Raw genomic sequence first — 23,059 nt, 5'->3', positions numbered from 1 at the left:
AATCCTCATATGTCAGTGCATAAATTCATCCCAGGATGGACTCAGGAAGAAACTTAACCACTGCGGTATAAGATTGCACTATCGGATGCTTCATGGGAGATATTTATAACTTTCTTTGAATAGCCCAGGGCTACAAAAAGGCTTTTGGACTAGATAAAATGTACTGGTCTTTTTCTATGTCAATTTCTATGTTCTTCCCATATTCTTCCTAGGCCTTGGGAGCTGTTTCTATATCTAGGCTCCCATGTGGGGACCACATGGCTGCTAAGCTTGTGTGTCCAGCTCGAGAGCTCCTAATGGACAATAATTCATTAACATGCACAAAAAGTGGAATCCTGTCATCCAGATACTGGCTCCTCGTCTGGAACTGTCATGTTTGGAGAGGAGAGTCGAGTACAGTCCTTGGCAGAGCAGTATTTGCCATTCTTTTCTAATGAGGATTGCGTGGGAGGTTGGACAGGCCATTTCTGAGGCTGCAGCATTGTGCAGGGGATCTGGTATGGAAGGATTCTACTGAGAACAGGGATGCTAATGATACTCCAGTTACATGGACGCAGAGCAGAAGGGAGGCTTCCTGACATATTAGTCAGCTGGCTTATGTCAGTGGAATTATAATTGCTATTGGCAGAAGAATGAAGGGAGTTGGCAGGCAAACTCTGAGGAAGTGCAGGACCTACCTGGCCTTACTGCCAAGCAGGGGGTGGTTTGTACCCCAGAGAAGGGAGAAAAGGCCAGGGAGTTAGGTACCTAAACACCTTTGAGGATCTGGGCCGGGGTGCTGTAATTGGGGAGTGGGGAGAAGGAAAGATTTTGATGACAATATTTTCAGTGCCAATAAATCAGACCATTAAAGCCAACCCAACCTTGTTCCTTTTCTCTTTCAGCCCATCACTTTATCGTGGTCACCGCGTGCCATGACGCAGACTATGGCCAGCTGATCCAGGATTACTGCCTAAACCGGTTTAAATTTGACATGGAGGTGATAGGGCAGAAGCTGTGGTGTGACTGGGATGAGACAGTAGGGTGAGTGTCTTGGTGCTATTGTCTCCAGACCTTTCTGATATAACAAAGCAGGGTGTCCTGGCCAGAGACCTGGTGACCAGCGAAAGAACTGCCAGCCTGCCTCAGCTACCCACAGGGTCTTGTTTTCAAACTATCAAGCTTAGGGTTTAGTACTAGTGCCTATCACCATAGTGTCTGAGCACCACGCTTCCATGGGAAGCTGATCACACCATGCATTGTCCAGTGTGACCAGGGCAGTGTTTATCCCCTGCACTACGGAAGATGATGTGGTCATTACAATGTAGCTGTGAGCGAACTGATGTAGCGTAATATTACATGTTGTCCTTCCAAACAGTGCTTCTGAACAAGAGGCAGCAGGGCGCTGTGTTAGGTTCACAGATTGTATTCCACACTGCCTTGCAACTTGTTTCAGTTTCCAGGGACTCCACTTCAAGGCATTACATATTGGAGCCTATTTTCCCATCACTGCTTGAGAGAAATATCTTGCATACTTTTCTGAACGTATTTCTGTTTGCTAGAAGCTGAGAATGAACCACAGGGCATGGATCACTTGATGATGACCTGGTCTGTTCGTTCCCTCTGGGGCACCTGGCACTGGAAGACAGGATACTGGGCTAGATGGACCTTTGGTCTGACCCAGTAGGGCCAATCTTATGTTCTTACTCTGCTGCCTATCACTGAGTAACTTCCAGGAATAAGTGTAGCGACAATTATGTTGGTCGGTCTGTCTCTCTCTCTCTCTCGCTCTCCTTTCTGCCAGTAGGGAATAGGCCTGAAGATGCTGATTTATTTTAAAATAGAGTAAAATGGATGGTGTCTGGAGTGTGTTTGAGCTATTGCTGGGAGGCTTGGCCAAAGAGGTGGGTTTTACACTTAGGGCTTGTCTACACTGGCAAGTTTCTGTGAAGCAAAGCTGCTTTTTGCACTCAAACTGCAGACATGTACATGCTGCCAAGCTACTTTGCTCACCGAAACTCCTCGGGTGCCGCGCTGCAGAAAACCCACCTCGATGACAGTCAAGCTTTCAAGTGCAGAGGCTCCGGGGCTCTACTGCCAGTGTGGACACTTGAGCGCTGGCTGCCCTGTAATTGGCCTCCGGAGCGGTCCCATGATGCCTCAAGCGGCCGCTCTGCTCATTGTTTTGAACTCGGCTGCCCTGGAGGCATGCACCCTGCCGCTTTCAAAGCTCCGTTTCTGACAGCCCTTGCGTGCTGTGCTGACCAGCCCCGGGACACAGAGCAAACCATTCATGTGGAATGCTTGTGCTGCTGAACACAGAGGCGTGTGTGTGAGAGAGAGAGAGCCCAGGGATGGAGGCAGGGGTTGATGTTGGGGTTTCCCTCTCCCCCTGCTTCAGGACTGGTTGCTTCCTACTGCTGTCTGAACTTACAAGACAGCATGCTGATGCACTGTCTGTCCCACAAAACACACTGTCTGTCTCCCCACCTCCATACACACACGCACTCTTCCCTCCCCCCCACTTCAGTTGAAAAGCAGCTGGCAATGTAGTAGGATGCCCATGGAATGATGGGATTGGTGCTCCGTGCTGGTCTGACTCGCGGCACTGGTCTCGCAGCCCTGATCCTCGGAGCCGCCCCCGCTCGAGGTGGTCATCGGCTGACAGGTTGTGGTCCTGCTCGAGGTCTAGGTCAAAGTCTGAGACCCCGTGGCACCGCTCCGCGACGCTGTCCGCGAAACCACTCTCCATCGTGGCACCGCTCTCTGGCACGGCACCATTCCCTGGCACGGCATTGGTCACACTCCTGTGGCCGCTCTCCACTGAGGCGAAGTCCAACATCTCGGAGCCAATCGATCTCCCGGTACTTCTCTCCACAATGGCACCGCAAATAACCGTCTGGATCTCGCCACTCCGCACGGTACCCATTCCGCCCGTCAGGGGACGCAGAACCCCCCCAGCCCAGCGTACCGCCCCTCCTTGGCCGTCCCGCTCCCAGTCACCCTCCCCCAGGTCAGGTAGGGCATCGGGAGCATCGGAGGCACCCCAATCAGGTCCGGGCAGTCTCGGACGGGACTCTTCAGTGCCCCACTGGCAACCCTAGTGGCAGTTCTGGACTCCCTGGGCGTACCACCAAGCCCAGGGCACCCTCCAGGCATCCCTCCGCCATCTCATTCTGGGTCTTGTATTCCCATCAGTTGTCATCCTCCGCACCCCACACAAACCCTGGATCCGGCCCCACCCCCAGTGGAGGCTACACCTCGTGCTCAGGAGGAACCAGAACCAGTGACCAAGGGGCTGTCTTGGACCCAATTCTGCTGGTCACCTCCTCCTCGTCTTCTCCTGATGAGGCGGTGGTGGGTACATCCGCATCTGGCCCCCAACCCATGGACTACCGGGCCCTGCAGGAACTCCTATGGCGAGTGGCCTTAAACATGAATCTCCAGGTGGAAGAGGTCGTAGAAGAAGAGGATCCCATGGTGGACGTTCTGACACCAGAAGGGCCCTCTAGGGTGCAACTGCCCTTTGTTTTGGCATTTGACTGAACTGACTTTATAATCTGGCAAACTCCGGCCTCCATTCCCCGCACAGCCAAAGGGGCCTAAAGAAAGTACTTTGTCCTCACTAAGGGGTACGGATACCTCTTTATCCATTTCCCTCCCCCCCCATGCTCCCTGGTGGTGGATGCGGTAAACGAAAAAGAAAGACTGGGTCAGCAGGGGCCTGCCCCTAAATCAAGGGATGTGAAATGTCTGGATCTCTTTGGGAGAAAGGTTTATTCTACCAGTGGCCTCCCCCTACGGATCGCTAATCAGCTCATGATCCTTAGCAGATACAGCTATAATTCCTAGTCTGCTATTCAAAAGTTCAAGGAGCTCCTCCTATCCGATTCTCGGCAGGAGCTGGGAGCCATTGCTGAGGAGGGCAGACTAGTGGCCCGAACTGCTCTTCAAGTCTCCCTGGATGCTGCGGACGTGGCGGCACGTACACTGGCATCTGGTATCGCCATGCGGCGTAACGCCTGGCTTCAGTCCTCAGGTCTCCCGCTGGAAGTTCAGCAAACTATCCAAGACCTTCCGTTTGACGGTCAGGGGCTCTTCGCTGAACAGACCAACTCTAGGTGGCATAGCCTGAAAGATTCAAGGAACACAATTAATTAAGTCTCTAGGCATGCATACCGCGGCGACTCAAAGAAAGCCGTTTAAGCCCCAGCCCACCCAGCAGCTGTCTTTCCCTGCTAGGCCCAGGCAGGACTTCTCCCGCAGGAGGAGGACATACATCAGGTGCAGACCATCGCGTCCTCCCTCTGGTCAGGGCCAGGGACAGTCCAAGCCCCCTCTGGGCCCTAAGCGTCCATCTTGAAGATGCACACGAGGATGGATTACCAGTCCATATCCCAGCCAGTTATCCTCCCTCCCTGAACAGTCTATCCCGCTTCTACCATGCGTGGTCCCTTATTAAATCGGACCAGTGGGTCCTCCGCACGGTAGAGGCTGGCTATTCTATCCACTTCTGCTCCTTCCCGCCCTCCCACCCCCCTGCCCATCCCTCTTCAGGGACCCCTCTCACGAGCAACTCCTGGTCCAGGAGGTCCAGTCCGTCCTCCCTCTAGGAGCAGTGGAGGAGGTACCTCGGGAGCTCAGAGGCAAGGGTTTCTACTCACGCTGCTTCCTCATTCCCAAGGCAAAGGGGTTCTACAGCCCATTCTGGACCTAAGGGAACTCAACAAGCACGTCGTCAACCCAAAGTTCCGCATGGTCTCCTTGAGCACAATCATCCCCTCCCTGGATTTGGGAGACTGGTACGCCGCCCTCGACATGAAGGACGCTAATTTTCATGTTTCAATCAACCCGTTTCACAGACGTTTTCTCCATTTTGTAGTAGACAGGACGCTTTATCAGTTCACGTTCGACTGCTTAGGCATTATTCTGAACGTCAACAAGTCTGTTCTCACCCCAACACAAACAATAGAGTTCACTGGGGGAGTCCTGGATGCAAATCAGGCGAGAGAGTCCTCCCAGAGGCCCATCGTCTAGCCCTTGCACATGTAATCACTGGCCTTTGCAATTTTCCCACCGCCATTGTGAGACAGTGCCTCAAGCTGCTGGGCCACATGGCGTCCTGCACCTACGTGCCACGGCATGCCAGGTTGCAGCTCAGGCCCCTGCAGGCATGGCTTGCACCCGTGTATCATCCGGATTGTGACAGTCTGGACATGGTGCTTACCGTTCCAAGACATACCTTCGATTCCCTACATGGTGGCTGGACCCCCGCATGGTAAGCACCGGGGTACCGTTCCACCCCCCTGCCTCCCAGCCCACTCTGACATTGGTAATGGATGTGTTGGTGCTCGGCTGGGGAGCACATCTTGGGAGCATGACGACTCAGGGCCTATGGCAAGTAGAGGAACTGGCTCTGCATATCAACATCAGAGCTCAGGGCAATCTGCCTCGCATGCCAGGTGTTCCTGTCCCACTTGCAGGGCCACTGTGTAGCGGTACTGATGGACAATACCACGGCCATGTTTTACATAAACAAGCAAGGCGGAGCCCGGTCATCTCCTCTCTGCCAGGAAGCTCTCCTCCTATGGGAATTTTGTTTAGCCCACTCCATCCTTCTCTAAGCCTCATACCTGCCGGGTGTTCAGAACGTACTGGCGGACAGCTTGAGGAGGCAGTTCGTCACACACGAATGTTTGATTCGGCCGGACGTCATCCATTCCATCTTCCGCAGCTGGGAGTTTCCCCGAATTGACCTGTTCGCCATGTGGGCCAACAGGAAGTCCCAACCTTTTGCTCTTTCCGGGCTCACAGCCCGGGCTCGATAGTGGACACCTTCCTGATCCCATGGTCTGGTCAACCACTACGCCTTATCACCACTTCCTCTCATCCACAAGGTGCTTCTCAAGGTCTGAAGGGACAAGGTGGACATCATCCTGGTGGCCACAGCTTGGCCTCATCAGTGCTGGTACCCCACCCTCATGGACCTATCGATCCGGTCACCGATTCGCCTACCTCTCACTTCTGACCTCATCTCGCAGAATCTCAGTCGCCTTCTCCACCCTGACCTTCAGTCACTTCACCTCATGGCCTGGAGGATCCATGGGTGAACCAAGCAGAGCTCTCCTGTTCGGACCCGGTGAGGCAGGTGCTCCTGGAAAGCCACAAGCCTTCTACCAGAACCACTTACAAAGCAAAATGGAAAAGGTTTTCTATCTGGTGTGCCCAACGGCAGGTACTCCCACTCCAGGCTTCAATCCCATGCATCCTGGACTATATGGTGCACCTGAAAGATCAGCGCCTGGCATTTGGTTCTCTTAAGGTTCACCTCGCGGCTATTTAGGCATTTCCCCTGGGCATTTCCAGTCGCTCAGTGTTTGCACACCCTATTGTGGGACATTTCCTAAAAGGACTAGAAAAGATCCATCCCCCGCTGAAGCCCCCTGTCCCTGCCTGGCACCTCAGTTTAGTCCTATCTTGTCTCATGGGTCCTCCCTTTGAGCCGCTAGCTTCATGCTCTCTCCTCTACCTCTTCTGGAAGGTTGCCTTCCTAGTGGCCATCACGTCAGCACGATGCGTTTCTGAACTACGAGCCCTCACACGTGATTCCCCCCCCCCACCATCTTTCATAAGGACAAGGTGCAGCTTCGGCCTCACCCGGCCTTCCTACCAAAAGTCGTGTCCTGCTTCCATGTTAGCCAGGATACTTTCCTGCCGGTTTTCTTTCCAAAGCCATACGCCATCCTCTGTGAGCAGCAGCTGCATTCGCTGGACATTAGAAGGGCGCTCACCTTCTACATAGACTGAACAAAGCCGTTCCGGAAAACAACCCAGTTGTTCGTCTCTCTAGCGGAGCGGATGAAAGGTTTGCTGGTCTTTTCCCATTGGATGTCCTCCTGGATCACGGCGTGTATTCGCACTTGTTATGACTTAGTGAAGGTCTCTCCGCCTGTTGTCATGGCTCATTCCACGAGGGCTCAGACCTCGTCAGCAACCTTCCTGGCACACGTACCCCTCCAGGAAATCTGCAGGGCTGCCGCATGGGCTTTGGTGCACACCTTCACGTTGCTCTACGCCATTGTCCACCAATCACACAATGATGCGGCCTTCGGCAGGGCGATTCTCCAGTCTGCAATTCCTTGACTCCGACCCCACCTCCGAGGTAAGGCTTGGGAGTCACCTAACTGGAATTGATATGAGCAAGCACTTGAAGAAGAAAAAACGGTTACTCACCTTTTTGTAACTGTTGTTCTTCAAGATGTGTTGCTCATATCTATTCCATTCCCCCCCACCTTCCCTTCCGTTGGAGTAGCTGGCAAGAAGGAACTGAAGGGGGGTCGGGCTGGCATGGTCATGTATAGAGCACCCTATCGGTGCCACTCCAGGGGGCTCCACAGCCAGCCCGATGGGTAGCTGCTAGGGAAAAAGTTTCCGACATCCGTGCACGTGGCATGGGCGCACACACCTAACTGGAATAGATATGAGCAACACATCTCGATGAACAACAGTTACAAAAAGGTGAGTAACCGTTTTATTTATCCCCTATCATCCACTCCCAGCTTCTGGCAGTCAGAGGCTAGGACACCCAGAGCATGGGGTTGCATCCCTGCCCATTTTGGCTAATAGCCATTGATAGACCTATCCTCCATGAACTTTCCTAGTTCTTTTTTGAACCCTGTCATAGTCACAGCATCCCCTGCCAACAAGTTCCAGATGTGACTGTGCATTGTGTGAAGAAATACTTCCTTTTGTTTGTTTTAAACCTGCTGCCTGACACAATAATTAGGGGTCACCCAATTAAATTATTATGAGAAGGAGTAAATTACACTTGCTTATTTACTTTTTCCACACCAGTCATGATTTTATAGACCTCTGTCATGTCTCCCTTTAGTTGTCTCTTTTCCAAGCTGAAAAGTCCCAGTCTTATTAATTTCTCTTCAGAAGAAAGTTGTTCCATCCCCTTAATCGCTTTTGTTGCCCTTCTCTATACCTTTTCCAAATCCAATGTGACTTTTTTGACATGGGGCAATCACAGTTATATGCAATATTCAAGGTATAGGCGTATCATAGTGGCATTATGATATTTTCTGTCTTATTATATATCCCTTTCCTAATGGTTTTTCATATTGGGTTAGCTTTTTTGACTGCTGCTGCATATTGATCGGATGTTTTCAGAGAACTGCCCACAATGACTCCAAGATCTCTCTCTCTCTCTCTCTCTCTGGAATAGTAATGGCTAATTTAGATCCCATCGTTTTGGAATTATGGGATTATGTTTTCTATTGTGCATTACTTTGCATTTATCAGTATTGAATTTCATCTCTCATTTTATTGCCCAGTCACCCAGTTTTTCTGAGAATCGTTTGTAACTCTTTACAGTCTGCTTTGGATTTCACTATCTTGAGTAATTTTGTTTTGTCTGTGAATTTTGCCACTTTACTGTTTACCCCTTTTTCCAGATCCCTTGTGAATATGTTGAACATACCAATCCCAGTACAGATCCCTGAGGGACACCTCTAATTACCTCTCTCCATTCTGAAACCTGACCATTTATTCCTGCCCTTTGTTTCCTGTCTTTTAACCAGTGACTGATTTGTAAGAGGAACTTCCCTTTTATCCCATGACACTTACTTTGCTTAAGAGCCTTTGGTGAGGGACCTTGTCAAAGGCTTTCTGAAAGTCCAAGTATACCATACCCACTGGATCACCCTTGTCCACAAGTTTGTTGACCCCCCTTAAAAATTCTAATATATTAGTGAGGCATGATTTTCCTTTACAAAAGCTATGTTGATCACTTCCCCAACAAATAGTGTTCATCTATGTGTCTGATAATTCTGTTTTTTACTAGAGTTTCAACCAGTTTGCCTGGTACTGAAGTTAGGCTACTGGCCTGTAATTGCCGGGATCAACTCTGGAACCTTTTAAAAAAAATTGGTGTCCCATGAGCTATTCTCCAGTCATCTGGTACAGAAGCTGACTTAAGTGATAGGTTACATAAAACACTTAGTAGTTCTGTATTTTCATAATTGAGTTCCTTCAGAACTCTTGAGTGAATACTATCTGGTCCTGGTGACATAATATTGTTTAATTTATCAGTTTGTTCCAAAACTTCCTCTTTTGGCACCTCAGTCAGGTTAGAAAAGGAGGAGGTGTTGCTTTGTGTATCAAAGATGTACACACTTTCACTGACATTGAGATGGAAATAGGAGACAGACTTGTTGAAAGTCTTTGGGTAAAGATAAAAGGGGTGATGTCATGGTAAGGGCCTACTGTAGACCACCTAGCCCGGAAGAAGAGGTGGATGAGATTTTTTTCTTAACAACTAACAATCATCCAAAGCACAGGACTTAGTGGTGATGGGAGACTTCAACTATGCAGACATCTGTTGGGAAAATAACACAGCAGGGTGCAGATTATCCAACAAGTTCTTGGAATGTATTGGAGACCATAGGTGCCAACTCGGTGGTTGCTCCAGGGCTGGCAGCCAAGTTCCCCTCCTCCCCGCCCCACCTCCTCTGCACCCTGGCTCCTCCGCCTACCTCCCATCGTTTCCTGGCCAGCTGCCACCAAACAGGGGTTGGAATGGGGGTAGGGAAGGGGCAGGGCCTCATGGAAGGGGTGAAGTTGGGGCGGAGCCAGGGGCGGGGGGGGCGGGATTGAGCACCCACATGAAAGGGGGAAGTTAGCACCTATGTTGGAGACTATTTTTTATTTCAGAAGGTGGAGAAAGCAACTGTTCTAGATTTGATTTTGACAAATAGGGAGGAACTGGTTGAGAATTTGAAAGTGAAAGGCAGTTTGGGTGAAAGTGATCATGGAATGATAGGCGGGAAAACAGCAGAAGAAAGATAATGGATTTCAAGAAGGCAGACGTTCGCAAACTCAGGATTTGGTAGGTAAGATCCCATGGGAAGCAAGTCTAAAGAGAAAAGCAGTTTAAGAGAGTTGGCAATTTTTCAAAGAGACATTATTCAGGGCACGAGAGCAAACTATGCCACTACAAGACAAGAAGAAACAGCAAGTATAGCAAGAGATCACCCTGGCTTAACCAGGAGATTTTCAATGGTCTGAAACTCAAAAAAGGGTCCAAGAAAAAGTGGAAACTAGGTCAAATTATGAAGGATGAATATAAAAAACAGAAGCATGTAAGAGCAAACTTAGAAAGGCCAAGGCACAAAATGAGATCAAACTAGCTAGAAACATAAAGGATAACATATAAATACATGAAAAGCAAGAGGAAGACCAATGACAGGGTAGGCCCATTACTCATTGAGGGGGAAAAGACAATAACAGAAAATGTGGAAATGGAAGAAGAGCTCAATGACTTTTTTGTTTCAATTTTCACCAGAAAGGTTAGTAGCAATCAGATGTCTAACATAGTGAATGCCAGTGAAAATGAGGTAGGATATGAGGCTAAAATAGGAAAGAACAAGTTGAAGACATCTGATTTGTCTAAGTAACTTTTAAGTCTGCAAGGCCTGATGAAATCCACCCTGGAATACTCAAGGAGCTGACTGAGGCGATATCTGAGCCATTAGCGATTTATCTTCAAAAACTCATGGAAGGCAGGAGAGATTCCAGAGGACTAGAAGGGGGCAAATATAGTGTCAATCTGTAAAAAGAAGGGAATAAGGACAACCCGGGAAATTACAGAGCGATCAGCTTAACTTCAGTACCTAGAAAGATAATGGAGCAACTAATCAAGCCATCAATTTGCCAACACCTAGAAGATAGTAAGGTGATAAGTAACAGTCAACATGGATTTGTCAAGAACAAATCATGTCAAACCTGCTTAATAGCTTTCTTTGACAGGGTAACAAGCCTTGTAGATAGGGGGGAAGCAGTAGATGTAGTATATCTTGACTTTAAAGGTTTTGATACCGTCTCACATGACCTCCTCATAAACAAACTAGGGAAATATAGCCTAAATGGAGCTACTATAAGGTGGGTGTGTAACTGGTTGGAAAACCATTCCCAGAGAATAGGTATCAGTGGTTCACAGTCAAGCTGAAAGGGCATATTGAGTGGGGTCCCACAGGGATTAATACTGGGTCCAGTTCTGTTCAATATCTTCATCAATGATTTAGATAATGGCAAAGAGAGTATACTAATAATATTTGCGGACGATACCAAGCTGAGAGGGGTTGAAAGTGCTTTGGAGAGTAGGATTAGAATTCAAAGTGATTTTGACAAACTAGAAAATAGGATGAAATTAATAAGGACAAATGCAAAGTACTCCACGTAGGATGGAACAGTCAACTGCACACATACAAAATGGGAAATGACGCCTCGGAACGAGTACTGTGGGTTGGGATCTGGGGGTGGTAGTGAATCACAAGCTAAATATGAGTCAACAGTGTAACACTTGCAAAAAAAAAGTGAGTGTCATTTTTGTAATCAAGGCATAAGAAGTCATTTTTCCACTCTACTCTGCACTGATAAGGCCTCAACTGGAGTGTCGTGTCCCGATCTGGGCACCACATGTCAGGAAGGATGTGCACAAATTGGAGAAAGTCCAGAGAAGAGCAACAAAAATGATTAAAATTCTAGAAAAATGACCTCTGAGGAAAGATTGAAAAAATTGGGTTTGTTTAGTCTGGAGAAGAGAAGACTGAGGGGGGACATAATAGTTTTCAAGTGCATAAAAACTTGTTACAAGAAGGAGGGAGAAAAATGTTCTCGTTTAACCTCGGAGGTTAGGACAAGAAGCAATGGGCTTAAATCGCAGCAAGAGAGATTTAAGTTGGACATTAGGAAAAACTTCCTAACTGTCAGGGTAGTTAAGCATTGGAACAAATTGCGTAGGGAGGTTGTGGAATCTCCATCATTGGAAGTTTTTAAGAACAGATTAGACAAACTCTTGTCAGGAATGGTCTAGTTATTACATAATTCTGCCTTGAGTGCAGGGAACTGGAGTAGTTGACTTATCGAGGTCTCTTCCAGTCCTACACTTCTATGATTTGTCACCTAAAAAGAAGGGTTCAGATGTGGGAATCTCCCTCACATGTTCTGCAGTGAAAACCAAAGCAAAGAATTCATTTAGCTTCTCCTCAATGGCCTTATCTTCTTTGAGTGCTCCTTCAGCACCTCGATCATCCAGTGGCCCCACTGAGTTCTTGTTCTTGGTTTTTCTCCTGTCTCCTGCACTCACCTGTCTTCCCGTCATTGTTGATCACACTTGTTTGGAGTAGGTCTGTTGTTGAAAGGACCATCTCTCCCTAACATGACTGACTTACAGTGGGTAGGGCCTATCCTATGCAGAGCTTTGAAAATCAAGACAACAGCCTTGAAGTAGACTCTTGTGTTCCATGGGATACCAATGCAAGAGAGGAGCAGATGATGACTGAGAATATGCAGTGCTGCAGAGATGTCATGCAGGAGGAGAACTGGCCTATTTCCTTGCTATTCACGGAGCATCTAATCCAACTCCCACTGAAATCACTGTGGAGTCTCCCATTGACTCAGTGACAGTTGGAGTAGGCCAATAAATTCGGTTCACACCAGTAGAATACTTTGCTATATTGGAGAATAAAAAACCGTCTTTTTTTGCTCTTGAACTATTATTGTCAAGTAACAAGTCTGGCTTTTTGATGTCTAACTGGACTGAATAGGATGTGTTTTGCCTTATGTTTACTGGCAAATTTTTAAGACTCTGCATTGGAGGGAAATCAGTACATTCTCTCAAGAAGGCTTATTTGGTTAGTCAGTGACCATTTTAAAAAACAAAATACCCTGTGACCTTTCAAATTACAGTTTTATGGGCATTCCAGTATCTCAGTAATTTTTGATAGGGTTAGGATGACCAGACAGCAAGTGTGAAAAATCGGGACAAGGGGTGGAGGGGCAATAGGAGCCTATATAAGAAAAAGACCCAAAAATCAGGGCTGTCCCTATAAAATCGGGACATCTGGTCACCCTAGATAGGGTGATAATATATTTATGAAGAAACATGTCCTCTTATCATTGCCTAGGACTTCAGGCACACTATCACCTTATGACCACTTTGAAGGCAACTGAAACACCTTGTTCCTTTATCTTAACTGTCACAATTACTTGTTTAGAGGAGCTCTGCGCTGATTAGTTGTCATATCAGCAGAACTATTTTCTGAATAAGAATATGGGTGAAATCCTGGCCCCACTAAGGATTTTGCCCGTTGAAAATTAAGTTTCAAAAAGGTTTTTAGAAATACCTATTTCTGCTTCAATACCACCATGGTTGGTGCCGCTGTCTTTTAATGAGGGCTGCCATTTTACTGACGTTTCTAGGAATGAAATCTTGTAGTTTGAGACTGAGAATATAACAACAAAATAATTCCTGACAACAACTTGTCTCATTCATTTTTAATGTTGAGAGATGCTAAGCTATCTCTCAGACCCGGTCACTAGACTTGATGGCTTTTTACTGTTTATTTTTTAAATGATATTTAAGATGCATTTTTTCTACTGATTCATGTTTCTTGGTAATTAGAAGAAATGATTAGAACATCTTGTATATTACATCGCAGTTTTCTGCTGAGCCCTCTGTTTGTAATCAATGTCAGTAATTCAATTCCAATTTATAAAATATTGGAAACAGAGATGCAGTCTGTTTCTCCCTGGAACATCCTGCCATGTTCTTTGGATAATAATAAAATAAGCATCTTTAATTCAGGTTGAAATAAATCAGCGATAAGAGGAAGAACATTAAGTCTGTAGAACGTACTGTCCTGATTTTACAATAAATAACCCAAGACGTGCTTTGTTTTATTTCTTTCCCTTTGTGATCAGTAAAATTGCATAGTACCACAATGTTGCAGACAAGCTGGTTTTGGTAAATATCCAAAGACTAGCAAGTGGTGGTGGGAACCTAGTTCCTAATACTTTCTTATACCCATGTTAAATCTCTAATGGACACATTTTCCACCTTTCTCCCCAACACCCGGGCATATAACCATATAGTGCTACCATATTACCACTTAGAATGTATTTTTATTTATTATTTGTATTGCAATGGCACCTGAGACCAGGGCCCTGTTGCGTTAGGCATTGTGCAAATGGTGGTAAGAGACAGTCCCTGCCTTTAAGAGCTTGCTGTCTAAATAAGCAAGACAGTCAAAGGCTGGGAAAGGGAAACCGAGGCATAGTGTGATTAAGTGACTTGCCCAAGGTCACCCAGCAGGCCTGTGGCAGAGCCAGGAACATAATCCAGGATTTCTGAGCCCTTTGCTCAGTGTCCTATCTAGTGCCTTTCAACTGAACCCCAGAACCTCTTGGTCCACTTCTGGGGGTGCTTGATAACAAGCACTGTGGGAACTGGCCCACTAATTTATAGGATACTTCTGACATCTGAGAAGGTCCAGAGGCAGGAATGGCAGCTGACTTGTGCCTCCTCACACAAGGCTGAGAATCGAATGCTCCACAGATGTGAGGAGAGCCAGAACCATCCACCCCCTGACATCACTGGTGGATAAAGCTGACCCAGAAAGGAAAATGTAGGCTTTTTTCTTATATCTTGTTATTTCAGGATGTACCATTTCTAGAGGAGGGGTTTTCAGGATTGTCCTCCAAAGCACGCTGACTTCAGTGGTTGTAATGTTGCCAATAGCAGTGGGTGGGGTGGAGAAGATCTGTCTTATTAGCCCTCTGGACATATTGCATTAAATACTCTGGCTATAGTACTTCAAGCTTGGCATCTAGGTATTTCTTTTTCAGTGTGCTTTCCAGACCTATTGCTTGCAGTCTAAGCACATGCTAACCTGGCTTTTATTGATCTGTACTGATGAGGCAGAAGGAGGGAAAAATCCTATTGTAACCAGTGACTATACTGGAGGAAAAGGGAAGTTTCTCCTCAGTAAAGTTAATAGAGGAAATCAACAAGGAAAAACAGAATCCGCTGTTAGGTCTTCTTTCCCGTGGGGGTCCACACGCACTTTCCCCATCACAAGAACTTTGTGTTGTATTAATGTAGAGTATTTTTGGGAAAACAAAGCAAAGGAAAAAAAGGAAGATCTTACTATCCTCAATAGCACAGAGCGAGTTGAAAAATGGTAGGTATGTGTTGATAATCTTATACAAAAACTTCATTTTAAAAAATATAATACCCATCCTATCATCCTCAATGATGAAAATGTTTTGCCTTTCAAAACCACTTTGTTTTCCCCTCCTCTTTTTACCCCCCTCAGACCTTTTTTGGTGGGAAAATGAAAAAAAAGGGACATAGAAGTGGAGGGAATGTAAAGATTTTGATTTAAAAAAAAGTTGTCCAATCAGAAAATTTGAAGGAAAAAAAAAAAGGAAATTGCTTTGTAAAAGCAATTTTTTGTATTTAAAAAGCCATTTTTCTTTTCTTCTTTTTTAATTTATTTATTTAGGAAGTTTTTAACAAGTTTACAAATCCTTGCCATGTAACTATTAGAATCAAAACAATTATTACAATAGATAGCTTTTGTTTAAAGAGACATTATACAGGATTCTAATCATCAGATCTTTCTGTTTCATCGTGTTACCGTATTTCAGCGTGAACATCGTTACAACACCCATGTAATTTCTAATGATTTTAATAATTTGAGTAAAATCTCTGCATACATATGTGTAACTGGCCAGGCATGTTTAGCAAATGTTAATATTCAAAAAAAAATAGGTGTGTTGTTTTGTTTTGGTGGTGGTGGGGTGGTTTTTAAATTTTTTTAAAAATTTTTTGCAGGCAAATGTACTTTGAGTATTGAAAAAAGGTAACCAAATATCTAAGTATCTGTCTGTCCATTTTGCTGGTTGTGTAATTGGTGTGTTAATTTTTCCACAACTTCCCCCCTTCCCCCCGTTTTTTTTTTTAAACCGTTCCTCTAGGGTTGGGCTATTTTTTCTTGCTCCAATGAGAGGCTACCAATAGCTGAGCAGCTACTAGCAGAAGAAAGATTAATTTTTCATTCCCTTTTGTGGGACCATTTCCACTGGGAAGCCCCAAGAGGATTGTCAAAGAATCATTTGGTAATAAAACACAACAATTTGTGGTATGTAGTTATGGATTGCTTAAAATTTCCTCTTTCACCAGAATTTCTCAAACATTTATCCCCTTTCTATCTATCTATCTATCTATTTAACCTGAGTGGTCTGAGATACCATTGAAACAATACCTTAAAGAAATTGTCTTGTATTGTGTTCCAGGCTGAGATTGCTGGCCCTGTTTTTTCAGAGCAAAGCCCATTCCTCTAGGGTAATTTGTCTATCCAGGATGTTTTCCCAATGCATCATCTATGGATGCTTTTTTGTTAGAAAGCTATCTGCAAAGATTTATATAAATTATAATTTTTTTGTCTTCTAATTGACCAGATGCCATTGCTTCTATTAAAGTTAGCTTCTGTAGGCTTACTAGGAAGTTGAGAAACATAATGCCTGACTTGAAAATAGTGGTACCAAGGGAGAGTGGACCAGCTAAAGTTAGCTTTGATCTCTAAATAAATTAGAGAAGTTTCTTTACTGGCCTGCTTTGTGTACTCCATGGCTTTCCCAATCTTTGAAGCGCCGGTTTGCAATTTGGGTTAAAATCTGGATTATTTGCAATGGGTGTCATTGCTAAGGGAAAAGAGTTTATCTCCTCTCTAGTTCAATCCTAAACCCACAGAGTAGCCTTTGCTAAAAGATGTGTAAATTTCTGGAGGGTGGGATTTTTCATTAATCCATGGTAGCCAAGCGATGTTCATACTTTCACAATTTTCCTGTTCACTGAAGACCCAGTGTTTGGCTGGATTAGAGCACCCCAATCCACTACTGCTTTGAGTTGGCTGGCTTGATAGCACCATAGAATATTTGAAGCAGGTAGTCTACAGCTGCTTAATGGGCCTGTACATCTAATCTGCTCTGACTCTTGGTCTTTCTTTATAAAAGGCCATTTTTCATTTTTTTTTTTTTAAGTTTAGAATAAAAATTTTCAACCAGCTCTAACTGGTTTACTTTTCCATGATGTCACAGAGGTGGTCTTTGCCCTGTAGTGACTGCATGGCTTGTTCTATGGGATTGCTCTTTATCTCTGGCATCACTTTTTTCTTCCAGGTGGTTTCTACTTAGCTTGTTATGTCTGAGTCATTGGCAAATGTAGGGAACTTTTCAGTGTTTCATTTGATTGCTTGAGCCCATTTGTTCAGTATAAACCTAGAATTACCTGATTGGTTGGCAGACCTCTTTAATTCCTAAGTAGAAGAGAATCCTTACCTTCTCAGATGTACTTGGGAGCTCTGAGCAAAACGAGGAAAAAGCTTATCTATTGATCTGTACTAATTGATGCTGCCCACTGACATTGATTTTGGATGTTTGGCTTCCTCAGTATCCCTCAGACTGGGGGGCGGGGGGAGAGGGAGGTATGACAGTTAAGGCGGACTTATTTTCCAGAGCCTGACTTGTCCATTTTCCTTAATGTTTGTTAAAGGTGGACACTGGGGAGGAAGCATCAGAGAAGGGAGAGGGTTAGTGTGCATTGGGAGAGGAAGGTAGGGGGCTGCTGGATGTCAGGGAACCCGTGGAGAAGGAAGGGAAGCATGGAGGAAGTGGGGAATTAGTGAGAAAGGCAAGGCAAAGAAGTCATGGGAGGAGCACTGCCCAGGCCACGTAAAGGAAGGAAGATTCCTGGAGAACAGCAAGGGTGGCTTAGGGTCTCGGAGAAGGAGTGGGGGCTGCTAGAACAGGCCAGATGTGATTAAGACACTGGGGGACACCACAAAGATAGCTCCGGACTGGTTCAGAAAATGTCCACATAAACCAGCTTTTGTATGGCTCAATTGACAGCAATACGCATAGCATGTGTCCATGTGCCGGCAGGGCACAGTCTGATAAACTGTGTCCCCTTGACTCTACTCAACCTTGCTCCTCAGGAAGGAGCAATCCAGCCCTATGTGTTTCCTTCACAGAGTCTCTTCACTGATGCACAGATTTGGGTTGAGGGAACGGTCAGAGCAGGGCATTGGGCTGGGTGGAGCATGTTGTGTGCGGCATTGTGGGAGAAGGTGGTAGATCATCCAGCACTTAGATTCCTTGGAAATTCCCAAACGTGTTTTCACAGCAGCCACTGATATTTAAGGAGCTGTCTCAGTGGGGAGAGCCAAGGTGCCTAGAACCCGAAGGGCAGGGGAGTAGCTAGAATTAAATGAGCGGATACATTCCTGTATACTCCATCCTGGCCTATAAATCCTGCATGCTTTGATTCCAGCTTCCTAGCAGTCCCCCCTCTTTCCTTTTGCACCACCTCAACAGTGTTTGCTAACACTTCCTAGGTTGGAATGACTGGGGGTGGCAATGGGGCATTGTAGCTGGAGGAATTTCAGCACCTCCATTGGTCTGACATAGCTCGAGTCTGTAGGCCTTCAGAGCACCTGTAAGGCTTCTGCCCGAGTGGATTTGTGGGGGGGGGGAATGTGTCTCCTTTATCCTGGGGGGTGTCTATTCAAAGCTCACTTTGGTCAGCATGTGGTGTATTTTTTTTTTAATTTATTTTAAATATGCACAGAGAATGTTTGCTGGAAGCACTGGCAACCTAAAAAGTAAATAAATAGAGCAGTCCTGGAATTCACTAATCTATCGTGGAGAGAGGCTTGTCACAGCAGCCAGAGGGCATGACTGTGTGTGTCAAACACGGCTGAGCTCAAAAGAGATTGAATTTAAGTTTCTCGTCATCTGTCAATTATATCTTCATTGCCGGCTGCAGGAGCACAGATGGGGGAGATTTGGCTGGTAACAGCTGCCTTCCGTTTCTCGCATGCCTCCCGTTGGGAACAATCCCTGTGTGTTTTACAAACACAGGAGCAGGTTCTGCACAAGGGGAGGAAAGCTGCAGGGGACCCATTTCTCCATCTTAGTGAACCCACATTGGGGTGGGGGCAGCGAGAATCATGGTGGGCTGCCCCTAGGCAAAGGTGGGATAGAATGACCGCCCCAAGGGTGACCCTAGACACCAAAAAGGGGACAAAGCGGGACCATTGCCCCACCCAGATGGCGGGGCTGGGCTGACGCTGGGGGAGCACACGCTCTGCACCAGGGTTGTGCCAGAAGAGACGCCACACTCAGTTTGGAGGTACGCTACCTGCCATGATGTCCGCTGCAGATAGAATGCCTCCAACACTGCCTCGGGGGCAGGGCACCACTTCTCTGTGTGTCCCACGCTCCCGCCTGGTGAGAGCACCCAACCCCTTCAACTGAAATACAAACACTGCACAGGGCTGACTGAATGCACTGCTGAAATGCGATCACGTCTAGGGTAAGCCAGGGCCGCAGCCTAACAGGGCCCAGCAATCCCACACAACAGCTTAAGTCAGGAAAACAGGTACTGTTCTTTCCTAGAAGTGAACCCCGAATCCCCGGTAATGCAAACTAGAGTTTCAAGTATGCACGTCAAGGATGAGCTGGCTTGTGTGTAATTGCCCCTAGATGGCTTATAACTAGCTCGTTCATTCATCTGTAGGTTACTGTCATCTCCTGGTGAAGCTAAATATTCTGCAAGGAACGCTCAGATCTAAACTCACCGCTTCTGAGCCTTTTATTGATAAGGCCTGGAATCAAGGAGGCACATGTATGAGCAGTCAAAAGGCACTGAAATGAAAGTGTAAGGGAAAGTGCCTACAGACTAAAAAAGGACCGTTTCCTTGGCAGGTGGGTGTGTTGCACACATTTCACGTTAAGGGTGTAACGCGAGTGCCTCACACAGCACATAGATTCTGGCACGTCAGCCTTGGACAAAAGTTGCTAGCCATGCCAAATAAGTGAAATCAACTGCGGGCTTGGTCGTGGTTAAATTCACTTAAACATGCCTTCTTTCATGGCTGGGTCTAGCCAGCCCTGGCTCTGCCGTTTAGGTCAAGAGTTGCAAAACGCCCCACCCCCCAGGTTTATTGTGCCAACTTCAAATTGTGCTGCAGCCCCTGTGACTCTGAGATCGGTGGGCCAGATCCTCAGCTGGTGCAGGTTCATTGACATCAGCGGAGCGACACGGACTATCATTGGCTGAGGCGGGACCAGTCACGTCCGTACGTGCTTGCAGGATCGGGGGTTCGGTCTTTACTGTATTAAGGGTACTAAGCCCAGCATCACATCCCATGTTCTAACTGGGACATAGAATCATAGAACTGGAAGGGACCTCAAGAGGACATCTAGTCCAGTCCCCTGCACTCATGGCAGGACTAAGTATTATCTCTAGACCATTCCTGACAGGTGTTTGTCTAACCTGCTCTTAAAAATCTCCAGTGATGGAGATTCCACAACCTCCCTAGGCAATTTATTCCGGTGCTTAACATCCAGATCTTTGCATTAAGGTCGGAATAAGATCTGGGGTCCCATGTTTAGCACAGCATTTGGAGAGAGGCATTTAAATTAACTCCATCAGTTTCCAGCTAGGTTGAGATTGGGTAAACGAAAGAGAAATGTCTGTCCAGAGCTTTTCTTCCTGCAGCCAGGGTTTTGAGTTGGAGAATTTTACTGTCTGAATGCTGTTTAAAACAGCAAATTAAGAAGAGGAACATTTCACCATTATTTCTGGGCCTGTAGCAGTGTCTCGGGTTTTTGGTTTCAGGTCTGTGATTTCTTGTGTAGAGCATTCAAGTGTGAAATACCGGTTGGGTCAATTATTTGTCACCTGACTGAGAACAGCTGGCGTGATGTGATGGATACATTGATTCTGCGATTTTCATCAGATGCTTTATTTTTAGGATGCAAGGTTTTACATCTATGTTGGACCCAAAAATCTGCCCTGACATTTGGATCTTAATATTGCATTTTATGGCTTTATACATCATTCATAGTTCTTCTGTGGACCACTTTTCTGCAGAGATGCAGGAAGGTTTGGGGACCCCGTTAGTGAACTGCACGCTATACTGTCTATAATTATGTTTGTTTTGTGGTGGTGCTGAGCAGCCCAGTCTTGGACCAGGGCCCCATCATACTAGTGCTCTACAAACAGAACAAAAAGGCAGTCCCCGCCCCAGGCGGTGTACAATCCAAGTATAAGGTGGTATTTTAGAAAATTGGGAAGCTAAAACGAAGTCCTTTTTGGCAGAGAATCTCCAGGCTGAGCATGAATAGAGGAAAACCCTTTGGGCTAATGGAGCCCCAGTATTTTCTCTCTCCGTACACTCTGGCACTCGATGCTGCTTACAAGAATGACTCTGTCACCATCTGTGGAAGCTTCCCCCTGCTCCTCTTTCTTAAATAGCCCCAAAAGCTATGGAATTGGTGTATTTATGCCTGGGACCTTTCCAGGTAGCAGTAGGGGATCTCATGGGAAGCCAGTCTCTATTAAGCAAAGTCACGTGCATTCAGAATGAGTCAGTCTTGTACTGTATGGGGAAAAACCACGCATTCTTCAGACTGCCAAGCATGTTTGCCCATCATCCAACAGTTCCACTGAGTTTTTTATCATGGTAATTCAATGCAGAGCTGGTGGTGTTTTGCCGAGGTACAGCGGAAGCATGATACGCCATACAAGCCATTAGGAGTTTGACATGGCAGTGTGTGTGTATGCCCCCACCCTAGGAGAACAGGGGAACATTTTGTTTTCATAATAAATCTATTGTAGAAATCAGATGCGAGTGTGGACTCCACGGTAAAGCACAAATGTTAGCAATGGAAACACATCTCTGTACTTTTGCCCCTCACGTCCTCCTCTGTCTCTGGGTTTTATTTATTCCCTCATTTAAAAAATTCAGGGCCTGATGCATCATTGCCTTAGGCCAGTGTGAAGCTGTTGCAACTGCATGGAAGTCACTGTCTTAAAACTGGAGAAGGGCGATGGCCTATCAGCCCCTAGATCTGAAATGGTATAGGTATGGAATGGATCTTGCTCAGCTGAGCAGAAACCATTTGTCTGCTACCTTACGTGGATGTGTGAGCGTGAGGCTGTTTTCTGTGTTCTGCACCTTTAAGAGTAGAGTGGTTCCCTGGACCTATCTTCGGGGCACTCCCTATGAGTTTGTTCACGGCAGGTGCTGCTTTATAGTGAGTGAAACACGCTGTGCTCTCGCTTGTGGAGATACTTGATTTTGTTCTTCTCTTCTCCTCCTCCCCTATTGATCTGAATTAAATACAGTCCAGACTAGAATTGCGCGTATACTCTGTGTATGGAAAACCCGAACCTCACTGTTCTGCTGTGAAGGGACTGTGGGAAGAAATCTCCCCCCACATTGCAGCAATAACTCCTAAACTGGCTCAGATGAGGTGGTGACACTTCCCAAACTGAGGCAAGGATGGTCCATTGCTGTCTGCTTAAATGGACACCATCCAGAGATTTGGTGATGGGCGAGAGGAATAGGACTTCTTCCTCCTGGTTCCTTTACTTTGTCCATTGGGAGGCACTTTGTGCATGGCCGGCCCCTGTGTTTGGGGGCAGTTAGGTGCAGCGCTCTCAGGCGCTGTTCTGGGGGGAGTTCACCTGCGCACCTTCCCCCAGCTGTGCCAGGGGGTGTCTACCAGTAGCACCAGCGCTGAAACTGAAGTGGGTGCAACGAGAGCAAAAGTTCAGCCTGTGCATATTAGGTGGTGGTGACCTCAGGCCTGCCCAGGAGGCCCTTCAAAACCTGCTGTCAGGGCTCCGCTTTCCTTTCACTGCATCTCTGCTGTTTGTAATGCTGTGGTCTCACGAGCCTGGTTTATTCTGGAGAAATCCAGAATGCTAACCACCCTCGCGACCCCTCACACGCCTGTGACGCCCCCCGCCCCCACATCAGTATACAGCACTGCTCTCAATGGCACAAAGGCATACATCTAAACAGGCAGAAGAATGCCTTGCTCAGCTATCAAAGCCTTGGGTCCGTGATCCTGTCCAGCTGCCTTACCGCCCCCAGGCCTGAGCTGGAGAATAAGCAAATCCATGGCCTTCCCTCACTCTGCAAGCTGACACAGAGGCCATTCTTGCAGGTCTGTAATAGAGAGCAGACTGGGATGGTGAGTAAAATAATAGCACATTAGGCCTGGAATCAACAGTTGGCTACCCAAAGAATTCTCCAACTTACCGTCTGGTTGCTCTCCTGCCACCAAACTCCTCTCCCGAGCTGCCATGTAGAGTCCCCCAAGGGTGCTGCTGTCACAGCTGGCATTGGGCACAGGAGTCCACAGGAAGCTTCTGCTT

The 23,059-nt window shown here is 46.6% G+C and overlaps 1 protein-coding gene across 1 annotated transcript in view; it reads left to right on the top strand.

Annotated features, from left to right (window-relative positions):
• The window catches only part of RAMP1 (receptor activity modifying protein 1), a 125,559-nt gene that overhangs the window by 56,389 nt on the left and 46,111 nt on the right, over positions 1-23,059 (top strand). The window contains exon 3 of the mRNA XM_048870166.2: positions 885-1,023. Coding sequence (XP_048726123.1) covers positions 885-1,023 — 139 coding nt within the window. The remainder of the gene's footprint in view (positions 1-884; positions 1,024-23,059) is intronic.

The sequence above is a fragment of the Caretta caretta genome, chromosome 11, assembly GCF_965140235.1.
Source record: "Caretta caretta isolate rCarCar2 chromosome 11, rCarCar1.hap1, whole genome shotgun sequence".
Classification (NCBI taxonomy): domain Eukaryota; kingdom Metazoa; phylum Chordata; order Testudines; family Cheloniidae; genus Caretta; species Caretta caretta.
Note: the sequence above shows the minus strand (reverse complement) of the source record. Positions and strands in the feature narration are given on the sequence as shown.